The sequence below is a fragment of the Miniopterus schreibersii genome (assembly GCF_964146895.1).
Source record: "Miniopterus schreibersii genome assembly, chromosome: 2".
Lineage (NCBI taxonomy): Eukaryota > Metazoa > Chordata > Mammalia > Chiroptera > Miniopteridae > Miniopterus > Miniopterus schreibersii.
Window position 1 is genome coordinate 7,579,634 of NC_138102.1, and position 16,334 is coordinate 7,595,967.

Sequence of the window (16,334 nt, forward strand, 5' to 3'; positions counted from 1 at the left end):
TTCTTATATAGCACAGACATTAGAATGGGCTTGATTTTTTCAACACATTACAGAACTATTGCTGTAAGAGTCTTAAGTTATTCACGCTCCCTCTACTCCTTGGAAACAGGAGTCTCCTATTCCCTCCCAATCAGAATTTAATTATTTTTCTACCTTAAAAGTAATACTGATTCATTATAGAATGGAAGAAATTTAAAACAACCATGTTCACACTTTCTTATATTCATTTTCTATGTACATACAATAAAAAGGGACCGTTCTACCCGTCACACTACCACCTCCCAGAGGTGGCCATCGGTGCAATGGTTTCTTGCAGATCCCCTAGTTCTATCCTCTCCTCCCCCATTAGTCATATTTAAAATTTATGTGGTGGAAAATGTTCCATTTCAGCAATATCCTTTCTACTGTTACTTTCACAAAGCAAACAAAAAGATGCTCATATTAAGGGACTGTGGTTTCTGCAAACCCAGTATCCTTCCTGGCATCATAGTCATTTTGGGAACAGGGCCTTCTGCGAGGGCCCAGGAAGAGCAGACATCTGCTTATCCAACTGGGTAATTTGCTACCATCTCAAACTATGTGCTTACAGGGTCCTGTAGCAGCCTCTTTGGCCCTTCCAGTTTAAGCTATTAGTTTAAAAATATTTTAACTTTGATTAGTAGCACAACGGAAACAACAAAAGACACTTGAACGTGTTGGTAATTTTGTTAGAATTGATATTTTGAAATAAAAATTCATAACAAATCTTTACAAAATTGTCACATAGGAACACACTTTAAGATACAGTTACATGGTTTGTTTACTTAGAAAAAGTTACATAGTAAAAAAAAAATAGTTGTCACTTATAAATGCGAGTTTCTTTCTTTGTGCAAAAGAAAGCTCACATGAAATGTCAGGATGAAAGCCAGGACAGGGGACACTGTGGTGGGCATTGCTGCCTTGAGCCAGGAAGCTGGAGGCAGCGTCCAGCGCTGGGCTGCGCTGCTCCTCTCCAGCCTTCCGTTTCCCTGTGCACCAAGGTGGGGAAGACTGGATGATTGTCCAGTCCTATGTGTTACAGTCCTTTCATTTCAGAGAACAGTATACAATTAAAACAGTATCATTTTTCTTTGATCATAAACTCCAGCAGAAAAGAACATGCTTAAACATTTTACTAAAAGGGGACTATGGTTTTTACTGTGACTCTCACCATCTTTGGAAAGTTTCCATTTCATAAGTTTCTGATTTGGTTCACTTTCTCAGAGAGTCCTGCCTTGGGGACAGTCTCCATGCATAGTGGTACATAGAAGAAACTAGCGGTCCTTTCCTAAAGCCAGAGTTTGTGGTCCTGCCTTCATCACATGGGCTAGGCTATATCTATGCTTAGGCCCAAACCACGCTGTAATGACAAAGTGCCCAGCCGACTGAATTATTATGTCTTCCCTAAAGTTCACTGTTTATCATTTAAGCTATATTTTAGTATGCTCCCATGGAATTTCAATTCATGATGCTACCAGTTTGATCAACAGTTTGAGGTTATTACCTAACAGCTCTTCAGATTGCAGAGGGACAAACCAGGATACATCTGCTGGTAGATGAGCTGCCTTATAGCACCTTAGAGTTCTAACTCTGTCTCCCTCCAGTGAGGACACATTTAACCTTAAAAGTGTCAACTTAGATTGGTCACACTTCCAAGTACAATATTTAGTTTCTTTTTCAATAAACATGATTTTTTTACAACAAATACATGCTCAGGATAAACATCACAAAGCCACACACTCAGATAAATGACCTAAAAACAGCTAATTTATCTCCAAATATCAATTCTAAAGTCCAGGTCTTCACGCCTTTGACGATGCACACAACTCTCTAAATTTTAGGATACATTATTCCAACATCATACATTATTCTGCCATCATTCCTACAGTCTGACAAAAACTAAAATGTATACTTAAATGAGAGTACATCAGTATCACTGAAATTCATTACTGCAATTTTAACTTTCTCCATAATTACTTGAAAATTCATAGCATAGTGCCACTAAAACTTGCTAATTATGGGAGTTGTTCATTTACAATCAGTCTCTCTCATAACTGTACTACCATTTATTTGTTCCTAATTCAGTTCAATTCAGTTTCTTAACTACCCGACTCTGAGTCCAAGGCAGCAGCCGGAGTTCCAGACCAGACTTAAATGAGGAGAAGTACAGGATCAATGTAACTTTCCTCACCTGGTGTACAAACTAAAAAAAAAAAATCATACATTTCTTTAGTGATAAAAATACAGTTCTTTTGTGAGCATGGACACAATGCAGGGAATCTGTTTCTTCGCATGAAAAGTCGAGTCGTGGGAGAAAGACTCGAACTCCATGGCTACCTTCCGGTTGACCCGAGTAAGGATGTGCATGAGCTCCAGCTTGTGCGCGTACAGCTTCAGCACGGCGCAGAGCGACTGGATGAACCAGGACCCCTCCTTGGAGTTCCGCCAGGAATAGTAGCCTGCAAGGCAAAGCACAGCCCAGTACCATGGGTGTTGGGTTCTATACATACGGAACCATCGAGGTAAAGCAAGCATGAACTTCCGCTGGAATTAGTAGCCACAGAGAGAAAACAAGCAGACGACACACTCAGTGTCAGGAAATGATGCCGGGGGAAGAAAACAAAAACAGAAATGTCTTGTGCGCACACCACTGCTTTCGACAAGAAAAAACAGTGTGGATGAACTTCACCATTGGGTTGCTGAGAGTTCTGCTTCCTGGGCTCCCCCGCAAAGGGGAAGAACAGCTGAACACGCAGGCAGAGAAACAAAAGGATAGTTACGGGGAGCGCGGTGTTACACTCAGACTACGGGCTTATCCAAGGAATAAACTGCCATGTATGTACACACATCTCCGTGTCCTAAATTTGTCTACAGGGCATCCGAATGAAGTGTAATAAACACATTACAGAGTATTAAAGTCCACAGTGGGAAAATAGTGTACTTATTGTACTTTTTACAGACTGACTATTGGATCCCTTACTTTTAATTTAGAAGTACTTTACTTGGAAAGATGCCTGGAAGTTAAAAATAAAATCATATTGAGCATATTTGAAAATGTAGCACTGTTTAAAAATACATTTATCCTGTATTTCCAAACTGTGACATCCTAAGTTGGTTGTAAATACACAATTGTATGCTCATGTTAATTACATGCTAGATGTGCAACACAAATGCAAAACAGTGGAGGCTAATAACCTAGCCACGTATCATTTATCTTCCCTCATTTCACTTCTAACCCCTCATGTGCTATTCATATTTATCTTTTTTATTTCCCATCTTCCGAAGAATTCCTGGAAAACACCCCTCTTCCCTATTCCAAGAAGTGGGTGAAGCCCTGAGTTGGGTGTATTACAATACAGTATCCTATCTGATATTAAGTTCATGAATGACACTGTGTAAGTTGCTTTCTTGTATATTTTCCAGCCAAACTTGGCTAAAAACCATTTTCTGAGCCTCTCTATGGTTAAGGTACCCTAAAATACAGATGATTTAGCTAATTTTTATGGATATCAAAATCTTGACAGCCTCTGGAACACACTCGCCACTGTTTAAAAGTTCCGCATACCACTCAGGGCCTGCGGCTTTCTTACCCGGCGCTGTGGAGTACGCATACAGGAAGTCTGCCTCCACTGGGATCTTCTGACAGGCCATGTCATCATCAACACTGCTGTCGGTCTCAACACCGCAGTCCAGCTCTGTTCCTCGGCAGGCCTAGAGGTTAGAGACGAAACGTTTATTTTTTTAAATGTGTGCACACGTAACTGATTTATAAGAAATGTAAAGGCTATGTAAAAGTTGATGTTAATTATGCAGAATCTTTTTGATGCAAGTCTAAAATGAAAATGTATTCTATATCTCCTAGTGGTAGTTAAAATGAACAACGGATAACAATAGTTCAGCAGCTTCAGGGGAAAATCCTTTGGCTAATCCTCAATTGAGTGAGTTAATCCCCAACGCACCCTCAATAGCCTAGTTGTCAGCTATATGTTACCTGAATAATGAAAAGTTTAGGTTTTCCAGCTAGACTTCTACAATAATCTCCTCTGAAAAAACCTGCTAATTTTCTCAGGTCAACAGGTCCATTTGTTCCAAAAATTATTCCTTCTTCGCCATGGCTCAGAAGCACGCAGATGAAACTGCTCCTTTTGCTGTGGTCTTCTTTAGAAACTGGAAAAGTGTTTACAAATAAGAGAAACAAATAAACAAAAAAACCAACACAACTTTATTCAACAATCTCATATATACAATATGGGGATAAGATAAAGAAATCTGAGACTAGAACTAAGGGATCATCTAAACCCAACTGGGGACAGAGCAACATACCTCAAACCCTTTCAGAGAGCTGGCAGGAAGAGCTCTTAGCTTACTTATATAAGATATATAAGTTGGATTGTGGACAGTATAGTTCTGTGATTCTTACATTTTATTATCGTATGTATGATTACAGCTAGACCTTGGACAATAAAATTGTCGTTGGATAACAGTGGACAATGAGGGTCATTCTTTTAATTATTTCTTACCACTGCACATCAATTCCACAATTTCTTCACAGGTAAGATCATTTTTGTTCCTGACTTCGTATTTTAAGTTCCTGAACGTTTCCCTGAGGTTTGCTGCATCTACGTCTGTACCGGACCGAGCTGCCATTCCTTGGAACAGAAAAAATTACTTTGAATTGTATTTTTTTTTAAAAAGATTAACTGCTCTGAAATGAAATGAACTATTCAATGATTCACACAATCAACAATAGATCTTTCCTTTCAAATGCTAAGAAAATTCAATTATTATCACAGTGACATCGTTTTTTAAATTCCTTAGCGTGTAACACACTTCGTGATATCAGCTCCCACAGCATCACAATGTAAGCAGGTGCAGTGTGTCCTGGCCACAAGGGGACCTTTCACAGCTGCCCAGACAGTGGAAATAGAAGCAACTGAAAATCCTCAAAAGGGGCTTGGTTAACTAAGTTATGATTCATTTATATAATGGAATACTATGCTGCCATTAAAATTTTTGTAGACAAAATTTTGCCATGGGAAACGGTAATTTTTTAAAAAAGACTAGAAAACAGTAGGATCCCACTTTTGTTTAAGAAAAAATTTTATCTGTCTAACAATACACACATTTCACACATTCAGAGGAACTGGGTTTCTTTGATTTTACAAAGAAATTGTGTTCCTCACAATTTTAAGATACATGGCTACTTTCACAATGCCTTTTCAGGAAAAAACAAACCAACCCACAAACCACTACCAACGAATATTGTTCATCGGCACCCTGCTATGGGAAGTCTCCTTTTTCCTTCCCACCACATGAGACAGCTCTGACTGGGTTCATTTGTACAGATGTAGGGCATGGAGTGCACTGCTCTTTCCTCACTCCTATAGCTAATCTAACGCCAGGAACTTGTCCAAAGTAACAAAGTTAGTGACAGACCTCTACCGGGGGTCCTAGGCTTTTATCACTTCTCTATAGTCCCTTCCCTGTAAATGTAAAGTTTGATTCCACCAGGCACTCAGGTTAAAAATGCTAGTGTTAGGGGGAATACACCTTAGAATTGAGTAAAATTAAGGTGCATGAATAGAGAAAAGAATAAATGTGTGTATCTCCAAAATATTATTTCTGAGTAGTGTGATTATGATTGATTTTAAATTTTTTTCTTTGGCTAATCTGTAAATTCTGAAATTTCTATTATGGGTATATATTATTTTTATAATTTCTCCAACGTTTTGTTTTAAGATTCTTAGAGAGAGAGAAACATCTATGTGAAAGTGAAATATCGACTGGCTACCTTCTGCACACCCCCTACCAGGGGGATTGAATCCACAACCCGAGCATGTGCCCTGACCGGTAACTGAACCTGCAACCTTTCAGTGCCTGGGATGACGCCCAACCAATGGAGCCACACTGGCCAGGGCTAATTTTCTCAAGGTTTTACCATTGGAAAGGCTAAGGACATGTAGCTGTGTGACAACGTGACTGAATTCTGGTCCTGGTTTGTGGGCACTTAGTGGTAGAACAGAAAACACCAGGCTGTGAGAGATTGTTGTGAAAACCTGACCCTGAAATCTTAAAGCAGAAAAGCAGCTCACTAAGGCTAAAGTCAGGCATGTGCACAGATATACAGTAAAAACCACTTAACATTCTGCATCAGAAAAAGAAAGAAATGACCAATTAGGTGCTAAAACCTAAATGTGTAAGGTATCGATGACTGTATGACTACTGGGCTAAGTATTTTTTAGAGAATGACAATCTTTCTCTTATTTTTTTAAAGCATAGGTTCATCGTAAAATTCCATAGAAAGAGGAATCATTATTAGCAATATGAGGCACAACATCTAATAACTAAAGGTGGTATCTCAATTTATAGCCAATAAAGGCAATAAAACGGTGCCATTCAGATTTAGACATCCATTTCCCACTGCTCTCCCCTCAATTCTATAGCTAATCTAACACCAAATCCCGCTTCTCTTTGCAGTGTGATCTAACTTTCTGCCATATTCACCACCACTCTGGTCTCCTAAATTAGATCTGCTGCCTCTAGTTTCTTTAAATAAAAATTAACTCTAATATGATTAATATGCCAATTTAAAGAATTATCAGAGCATCAACTCAAAGATGAAAAAATTGGGTAAATAGCCAAAAAGGTTTATTCTTATGGTTAATTAAGCAAATCAAGTGAATATTATATAATCACTAAAATAATAGATACAAAAATTATTTGGCAACACAAAAAATGCTTATATTAAGTGAAACAAGCAGGATACAATATTGCTTGCATATTATGAATAAAATTAATGTTTGAAAGAAACTGTCAAGGAAAAAATGTCAAGCAACACATCACAATGTTAGCGTTTTAGGATTGTGAGGAATTTTGTTTTTTATATTCTCTAAAAAAATTCTGAAAGGTATCATTAGATCCAAATCGTACATAGTAGAGGCTGAGGAAGGGATCTGGTGATCATGCCATGGGACCCTAAAAGGAGGCCCAGTAGAGTGTTAGAGAAGGAAAACAGTGAAAACAGGTTTAAGGGGATTGGAGGGAAGCGAAGTTGGCAAGCTTAAAGTACAAGCTTTCAAAATTTGGGGAAGGAGACAAAAATCAGATCAAAGCCGAAGAGGAAGCAGGGCAAAAGAAAGGTCCCATTAAGATGCAGAGTCTGTCAATGGAGCGCAGGAAGACATAGGAGTGAAGCATCACAGAGGCTGGCTCAGAGCGCCCGGGCCAGGCACACGAGGCTGAGGCCAGCTCTGCCACTAAACTACCTGGGGGACTCCACAGGGAGTTTAATCTTTCAGCATCTCAGAGGGGTTACTTTTTAGGGTTGTTGTAAAAACTAGATGAGACAGCACCTGTGAGGTACCCTGCAGTTCCAGGAAAGGAAAAGTACTACTACTTACTATTTGCTGTGATCCTTTCACTAGCATAAAAGAGGGCACAGAAGGATTAAGCAGCACCGGTCACAGAGAAGTGGGGCTGAAGGCGGACACTCAGGTAGGAGGCTAGCTGTTGGGAGAGGTTCTGACGATGGCAGAAGATTAAGAGTTCACTTGTATTGTAGAACCTGGAGAGTCCTGCTCTATCTCTACTTCATGAATATTCGGTGTCATAGGTTAATAACATCAATACAATTTGTTCTATTATACCAAATGTAAATGGTACAAATATTGGAAGAGTTAAAAACTGTGTTATGATACATACCAGTACTTTTATGAAAGTTCTTATTATTGATTATTATACATAAACCCATTTCAGGATAATCCATTTTGTAACTATTGTCCAAGGATATTCCAGAGTCCATTGATTTGCTGCCATGAAAGGGTTTTCTGTTTGGAAATCAAACAAGTTTACAACAGTAGAAATGACCAATGTGGCTGTTTTACAACTTTATAACATTAATACAACTTTATAACACATTAAGAACAGTTAAGATTTGTAGAATCCATTTCACAGAAAAGGAAATGACCACCATGAGGCTAAGTAACATGCTGATGGTCTTGCAGATATTGTGTCAGAGCCAAGGTTGAAAGCTTTTATCTCTATACTTCATGTTTTCCTCTAAATTTTATTAAAATTTCATCAAATACATTTTACACTTTAAAAACTTCTTGTAAGTCTGTGAAATAGTTTATCTTTCAAGGTAAGAGTAGATCTTAAAAATCATCCTGAAATGATAAACCAACAAAAGGCAAATGTGAGTCAAAGCACAATATTTATCACAATTCCTAAATTGTTCCTTAAAACCTATGAGCTGAACAAATTAATAATTTATTAATACATAGACTTACTATTGTAAATAACTGAAAATACTTGTCTGAAGACCGCTTATCCAAAAACCCCTGTTTTCTAGGCCAGGATCAGTAAACTTTTCCTCAAAAGGGCCGACCACAGTGTCTCTGGCAGCTACTCCATTCAGCTGGTGAAAGTAGCCCAGGGCAATATTTAAAAAAAACGAGTGTGGCTATGTTCCAATAAAACCTGACCAAAAGAGAGTGCAAGCCTGACCTCTGATCTAGAGCACAGACCAGGAAATAACAGGTTTAGGAACAGAAAAACACTGGTATCTACAGTCTATGTACTCTGCACTGTAAGAGCATTTCACATTATACACAAGTCTAAAAAAGTTGTTGGGAAAATATTAGAACAGTAAATTGTAAATTAAAGAAGTCAATGTCGGAAACAAACTATTATATTTCACTAAAGGTGAAGACCCCCCCACATTTTAAAGATAAGAAAATTAAAATTCTGAAAGCTGAGTGACTTGTTGAAGGTCATACAGATAATGAATGGAGGAACTGTAATTCCCCACCACCTCCTGCTGCCCCCTGAAGACATAGGTGCTCCTCTATGGGCAATAACAAAATAGCCAGACTGGGAGGGGCCATGCCTGATAAAGAGCAGAGACTCAAAAAGCTTAGGGACATGATAACTTATCATAGGATCAATACAGACCTAAATCTACTTTGGGCTCCCATGCAATTTGCTATTAAGTTATGTTCTGTATAATATAAAAAGATATGAAAATGTGTAAATCACTTTAAATGGATTAAAAAAAACACCCTCTAAAACAAGGTCATATTTCAAAGTTTAATTTCTAGGAAAATTCCTTTGCTAAACAACCATAGCTACTTCTCATTGGTAACCTATTCACAGTATTACTACTGTTCAGTCCTAGAATTAGTCTGTGTTTCCTTGAATGGTCCAGAATAATAACACTAGGTCTCAGAAATAAACTTTTAGAATTAAAAGTGTCACGAGAGACCCCAAATGGATAGTAACAGATGTGAATTAAACGAAGAGTGCTGGCGTTTTATCTTTTTCCTTCTGTCTGCTGGGTACTGGAAGCCTTAGTGCACAGAGCATCCCAAACAGCAAGACCGCCAAGGAAAGGTAAAACCGGTAACCTGCAAGCTGGCAGTTCCCCACAGCCTGGGAACTGGCACCTCCTTTCGTCTTCAAACTCACTCGTGAGTAAACAAGAGGCCAAAAAACTCCCCGACCATGAAGCTCCCACCGCGCAGCGCGGCTCAGGCGGCGCGGATGCAGAGGCTTTGGGGCCCTGCGCCCCTGCAAGGCCCCGCTCCCACGGGCGCGCGTGGGTCTCACCCAAGTTCCCGCGAATCTTTACTTCACAGGGGGGCCCGCGGGGCTGGGCCAACACGGCGAAGCCGCCAGCTGTGGGGCAGAAGTGAGCTGGTCTCTGGCCCGCCAGCCGCGCTCCTGCAGCCCCCCCCCCCAGTCTGCGGCGCCCGCCCTTCTCTCACAACGTAGGGATCCCCCCTGAAACACTCACGTTTCCGAGCTTTTCACGGACTTTGAGTCCACGGAGTTTTCAGTGTTCTCCATGGAGACGTTTATTACTGGAATATAAGGGAAACAGAAGTTAGTGAGAATCGGTCGCCGTCACTCTACTGCATCACACGAACCCTTCCCAGTGCTGTTTCTCCAGACGGACACATGGCGCGGGCGTCCCCACGCTAGGCTGCCGCTCGGGCCCGCGTCCTGCGGCCCCACCTGCGCAAAGCCGTGCTGTACCCCATCCCCCAGAGCGGGCGCGGGCTGACCGCAGGGGGACCGGGCTACGAAGAAAGGGGCAGGGTTCAGGGAGAGAGGCCGCGGCGGGGGCTGCGGGAGCCCCGGTGGCGGGAAGCCACCTCTGAGCGACCCGTACAGCGAGACCTAAGTGACATGCGGCTGTGAGAGGCTGTGCTTGCCGGGAAGGCCCAGCGAGGACAGGGTCCCGACTGCGCTGCGCTCCCGGCGCAGCAAGGCCAGCGCGGCCCCGCGGGCGCGGGGCGGAGGCGCGGGGAGCAGGGCGCGGCCGGTCCATCTCCCGGAGAAGCCGCGGGCGCTTTGAGCGGAGGCAGCGAGCCTTCCCCTGGCTGCCGGGGAAGAGAGGCAACCGCACGGCTGGCGCAGAGGCACACAGGCCAGTGAAGCCTCTGCAACCCTCCTGCAGGTGATGGGGTGGCCTGAACTAGGGCTGAGCAGCGCCCCGGCGTGGTTACGAGGCTGGAACTCGGGGAGACTCCGGAGCAGTGGCGGGCGCAGGGCGGGCCGGCCGCGAGCTGCACCACAGCCTGCAGTCTTCCGAGGAGGGCTCCGCTGCTAAAACCCTTGCCAAGGGGTCAGTTCGGAGGAGGGCAGAAGACCACTGGCTTAAGGTCATGGGTATAGTGGGGACTGCCAGGGAAAACGGTCTAAGATTTGGAAATGGGTAAAAGAAATTACTATATATAATTTCAGTGTGGTGACTGGCGGGCACTGTCTACAGGAATCTCAGGGATTATCTGATTTTATGGGGGTGCCATCTCTACTTTCTGATATTAGAGACGACATAGTTTTGTTTCAGTAAGGTAGTTGGTGGCTGAAATTTTAAAAAAAATGAATTCTTTCGGAATAGGATTTAAAAACATTATTTGAGAAGAATTTTTCAGGAGCAAACACTATAATGTATTTCGTTCCTTCACTATTAGTATCTGAGCAATATATGTTGCAACAGTATCAGTCGACCCTCATATACTATTAAAAGATTATATATGGTAAATAAAATCCTCAATGCATCAGACACGTGCACATTTGCTCTCTAATTGTCACCATCTGCTTGTCCCACATGAAAGCGCCAGCTCCACTCTTGGGAGCACAGCCCTGCTTCCTGCAGAACCTAGTGTCAGACTCAGCATTACCTCACACCCATTAGCTAATGCCCGGCTGCACACACATGGTTCTGGGGATGGTGAGCTCATCTTAGAAAGATAAAAAATTATCCCCCCAAGGGAAAATTTAACACCCTCAATGATAACCAGAGTTTAAGTTCTTAGAACATTTTCATGTGACAAAGCAGAAATAGGAAAATATACAAGAGGTTTAAAAATATATCCTGGCACAGCAATTACTTAACACTGTTTGTTTCTTGCTGTACTGATGTACGTAATGACTTCCATCAATTCAGGCTGCTGGTGATAATAAATAAAATTTCAAGGCATGTATTAGGTCCCGGAGAGGTTCTAAGTATACCGACTGAGATGAGACATCAACAGGAGCTCAGGTCTTAGAAGCTCCTCTAGTTCCTAGATCCCCTTAACACTTAGCACTGAAGCTACAAGGATCAGATCTTCAAAACTAATGCAATAATAAGCAAAGCAGAATAAATCACCTGCAGAGTTAAGAAGAGGAATAAAGTTAATTGCTAAAATTAAAATTTCAACATGAAGTTAGAGTATGAAAATTTTGGGAAAACAAACAGCCACCCCTGGTATTAAAATGGTAGAGATTTCAAGATGAAATATTAAATTAGTATAACCAGTTTGATTCCTACGCAGCTAACCCACTTTTGAATCACCTCCATAAATATGAATACTTAAAAAAACACCCAAAAACCACATTATAAGATTTACCAAAATGGTTAGCCAAAGAAAAGGCCCCCAAAAATTAGTGCATGTGTGACTCCAGTGTTATTAGGTAACAGCAGTTCCTCTCACTGCCAGCTCACACGGCAAGACTCGGGTAAGAGGTCCTTTTATGTATGTATTACTTTTTATGTATTTCTGGTTAGTCTTTTCAACCACGCTGAGGCATAATGACCCCCACTTTATAGGTCAGTAGACTGAGGCTTGGAGCAATTAAGTAACTTTTAAGCGGCAGAGGCAGGATGCAGACCAGGATCTGTTTGCAATGAGGGGCAGATTCCCACCCTTCCACACAGCTCAGTCATATACAGAAAGGGTAACCCTATCAATACTCTCAGGGAAGGAAACAAAAATTTGTAGCCTAGGAGCTCTAATTAGGATGACACGAAGAGCGTAAGTAACATGACAGAAACCGACTGCAGAGACATGGAAATAGCAGAGTAGGCCTACCTGGATTAACGAAGAAAACAGAAATGATGGTTATGCTGTTTCTGATGCCTCTGGGAAATTTACTTCAAAAAGTAAAATAACTACTTTCACGTGAGGCAGTCAGTGTAAGTCATGAAGACATATTTTCAAATCTCCACTTGCCTCTGCAGGAAAAGCAAAGCCTTTTGAGGATGGCTTCTGGGAAGACCATACCTCTGCCAAAGAACCTGAAAACCACCAGGACTGTATTATCTGTCAGAGTACAAAGTCTCAAAAGCAGTCACATCTTCAGATTTAGTAAGTGAAACAGAAAAAACATACACTTCACAGTGGTTTGGATGAGACTCCAGCTATAACGTGCTAGAGGTTTTGTTGAAATTGTTTCCTATCTGGTTTCTGAATTTCTTTGGGGACTTATAAGAAGCACCAAAACTGGATATTGTCACTGGACCTGGTAGAGTTGGTCTTTTAATATTTATTTTGTATTCAAGGTGAAAACACACTGTTGGCAAATAAGATTAAATACAACAAAATTAGGTTCAGTTGTGGCAAAGAAACAAAAACCAAAAAGACAGACTGGAGTGCTCCCCACTATTCAAAGCCATGAGCCTTGCAAGGGGTCTGTCTTCCCCTCACCTGAGTCCTAAGATAGTATCTTTGAGGGGACAAAAGGAGAAATGGGAAAGTAATTGCAGACAGGCAGAGTGAAGGGTCTCGGATACCTTTCATAAAAACCGCACATAACCTATACGGCCTCCTCCCTCCCACGGAGAACCACTCTTCTGTAGAAGCAGATTCAGGCTTACAACCACCTGATTAAATAAATCCTGCCTTCTAGAGAAGGTTTAAAACTGAGAAAAGTTAGTGTCAGTAGTACTGATTCATGCGTCCCATAATAGTACTGTAGTAAACCCTGAGTGCATCAAGTAATGGAAGAGACAAAGATCCTATCTCTGTGTGGGACTTACACCTACGCTCACTAGTATTCAAAAGTGGCTCAACAAGGCAGAGGCCAGGCTGGGTCAAGTTTGTACCAGATAACGTTACCTTACTCTACCCTAACTGAGACACTCTGTTAGCAATTTGAAGGCAAGGACAAAATAGGCAGAGAAACAACTTTACAGAGATTTACAAAGCACTGTCACAGATAACTCATTTTATACTCAAAACAACCTCATGAGGTTTGTATATTATGCCTAATTTATGGATGAGCTAGTAAGTGTAGCCCTTAGGACCTGGCCTCAGGTCCTCTGACTACAGAGGACCTATTCCCTATTCCCCTCCATTACATTTGTATTTGTTTAATATTTAATGTGTACAAAACAGTATCTAACAGTCTAAGAATTCCCACATCTTTCTTAGGCCTACAAACACCAGTGCTTCCCATCTTTGAGGCAGAGCTTAAGAAACTAATCTAGCCTCCAGAATCGACTGAATGCCATTCATGAAAATAGAGACTGCTTTCTATTAGAAGGGGGATGAAGCAGTAGGAGACTGTGTTATATTAGGTTTGAAAGCAAAACAGCAAAGAAGCATTGTAAAAGTCCTTATCAGGTAACATGTCAGTCTTTTAAAATGGCAGGAGGCGAGGCCTTTTTTCAAGATAGTGAAAGCAAATCTGATTAAGTTAGGTACAGTGTTTCATTTCTTTTTTTACTGTGAACAGGTTTTATTGCCAAACTCTAATAAATTGTTCTTCCATTCACTAAAACACATTATAACTTTCAACAGCCGTCTTTTGCAAAAGAGCAAAGCAAAACCAAAGCTCCAACCGAACGTCAGGCTGCTGATAGGAATGATTTAAGCTCTACATTTCATTCTTAAAGATCATGCATGTACAACACAAACTGGCTGTGCACACTTTGATTCAGGCGGGTCTAACCACCTGGCTTAGCACCTGTTACTATCTTGCACCCCCCCCATTGCAACAGCAACTCCGTATTTCACCCCTACCATTCCTTTCTAATCCACATCTTTTCATTAGAATTTGCTAAGTAATCCTGAAACACTTTATTTTTTTCTGGATAGGGCATAATTATCACTTGTGCCAGGGCCTGGGGAAAGGCAGTAAGGAGCAACAAGGTAACAACAAGATAAACACAGTCACTCCTGGGGTTTGCTTAGAAGCTAGCAGGGAAGGCAGTACACAAGCAACTGCAAAGGGTATGCTTTTTTTCTTCTTAGGGAGTGACACGTGCAAAAGGAAAACAACTCCGGAGTGTTTAGTGAGAAGAGAAACATAAATCAGAGTTCCTCAAGCAAACGTGATGTGATGGCGGGAGCGAGGGAATGCAAGGGTGTCAAGCAGAGAACAGGCATTAAGATCTGCAAGGCTATGCAGAAAGTGAAAAGGTGCTATAATAAAAGGTAAGGCAGGGAAGGGGACCAGGGAGCCAACCTGGGATTGCCTTTGTTAACCACGTTAAGGGACTGCGTTTATCATAAGGGCCAAAGAACGGCTTTCTAGGTTTTTATTTTGTAAAGATCCCTCAGCCGGTGCTGTAAACAGACGGGCGAGGTGCAGAGGAGCTGGAAGCAGGGCTCCCGGTGGTGGCTAACCCGCAGAGCAGCTGGGAGACCCCTGAGGAGGCTGGTTCTGTCACAAGGAAAGCAGCAGCTACCGAGGGAACAGCCCGCAGGAAACGCCGCGGGGGGGCGACAGGCACAGCTGGGCAGCGTGGCCTGGGGAGCGGGTCTCGGAGCGGCTCCCGGGGAACCTTGGCCTTGGATACAAAATCCCACGGCGGGGGGGGGGGGGGAGTAAGGATTCGCGAGGCCCGAGGAGGAACTGCAGGTCCAGGCTTCAAACTCCTTCTCTGGAAAACTGAGTCACGCAGTCAAGGCGGGGAAACCGAAGCCCAAGACGGAGAAGGCAGCAGAGGCCAGGGCCCGCGCCCGCGCCCCGCCTCCTGCCCTCCGGGCATCGTCTCCCGTCCGACGTCCGGGGCCCGCGCCCCGCCCCCACCTCAGGCCGCGGCGCGGCCGCCCTCGCTTCCCAGGCATCCCGCTCCAGGGCCCAGCCCCCGGTTACCGGGCCTCGGCGCCCGGCCCGCCCCGCCCCCCCCCACCGGCCTGGCCACTCCAGGCCCGGCTGCTCCATCACTGGCCCAGCCGCTCCATCACCGGCCCGGCCTCCCGCGCCCCCGGCTCGGCGTCCGCAGCCCGGCCCCGCGCCCCCCACCCCCAGCAGGGAGTCTTGCTCCGCCGGCATCCGCGCTCGCCACCGCCCCCTCCGTCGTGGCGAAACGAAAGGCCGGTGCCCATCTGCCCCGCCACCCGGAGCAGCCGCAGGCCCGGCGCGTGCCGGAGAAAGACGGCGGGAGCGGGCCCGGGCTAGCGGCCCGCGGGAGCCGGGACCAGGACCGCACTCACCAGCCTCCACCCAGCGCCGCCCGAGCTCAGTTTCCGCGCCCGCGACCCAGAGCCGGAGCTTGGTGCTGTCGCTCCGCTCGCAGCCGACACGTCACCCGCCCCGCCCCGCCCCCGCCCTCTCATTGGCCCGCGAGCTCCTCGCCAGGACGCCCCGGACGCCGCGCCCCCGCGCGCTGTTTGAAGGCGGGAACTGGCCTCGGGGGGGCCGCGGCTGCGGGTGGCGCTGGGCCTTCTGCCCGGGGAGCGGGTGTCTGCAGGTAAACGCCGGGGCCCCGAAGGCGGCGTCGGGCCCCGGGGGCGGAGGGGAGGGAGTCCCGGGCGGCGGTGCCCGGGCGGAGCTCGGGGAGGAGGGGAGCGGAGCGCGACCCGCCCCGGCTCCCGCGTTTCCCCTCAGGGGGCCGGGTCGGCCGGAGCTCCCCGCCGCCCGCCGCCCCCCGCGCTTCCCCTCAGGGGGCCGGGTCTGCCCGCCGCGCCCCCCGCGCTTCCCCTCAGGGGGCCGGGTCGGCCGGAGCTCCTCGCCGCCCCCCGCCCCCCGCGCTTCCCCTCAGGGGGCCGGGTCGGCCCGAGCTCCCCGCCGCCCGCCGCCCCCCGCGCTTCCCCTCAGGG

At 44.6% G+C, this 16,334-nt stretch overlaps 2 protein-coding genes across 6 annotated transcripts in view; one reads left to right on the forward strand and one right to left on the reverse strand.

Moving 5' to 3' along the window:
• Positions 1–699: 699 nt before the first annotated feature.
• Positions 700–15,828, reverse strand: CASP3 (caspase 3). The gene is made up of 7 exons (XM_081128873.1): positions 15,729–15,828; positions 9,812–9,878; positions 7,720–7,844; positions 4,539–4,667; positions 4,010–4,185; positions 3,609–3,729; positions 700–2,477 (listed from the first exon to the last, which is right to left on the reverse strand). Exons 2-7 carry the CDS (start codon positions 9,862–9,864, stop codon positions 2,248–2,250), a joined length of 834 nt encoding a protein of 277 aa, XP_080984999.1. The 5' UTR covers positions 9,865–9,878; positions 15,729–15,828; the 3' UTR covers positions 700–2,247.
• Positions 15,829–15,888: 60 nt separating this feature from the next.
• The window catches only part of PRIMPOL (primase and DNA directed polymerase), a 35,140-nt gene continuing 34,694 nt past the window's right edge, over positions 15,889–16,334 (forward strand). For 3 of the 5 annotated variants that reach the window (XM_081130097.1, XM_081130095.1, XM_081130092.1), the window contains exon 1: positions 15,913–15,985. The gene's annotated coding sequence lies outside the window, so the exon portion shown is untranslated. Of the gene's footprint in view, positions 15,986–16,334 lie in introns of all 5 variants that reach the window. The other 2 variants (XM_081130096.1, XM_081130093.1) reach the window with 2 other exon arrangements.

What these genes read in the sequence shown, in the direction of transcription:
- CASP3 (XM_081128873.1), bottom strand. Translation starts at nt 9,864, where the DNA reads ATGGAGAACACTGAAAACTCCGTGGACTCAAAGTCCGTGAAAAGCTCG. An exon ending in TGTGGAATTGATGTGCAGTG is followed by an intron (nt 4,186 to 4,538) that starts GTAAGAAATAAT and finishes ACACTTTTCCAG; the next exon opens with TTTCTAAAGAAGACCACAGC. An exon ending in CTAAACTTTTCATTATTCAG is followed by an intron (nt 3,730 to 4,009) that starts GTAACATATAGC and finishes TCTAACCTCTAG; the next exon opens with GCCTGCCGAGGAACAGAGCT.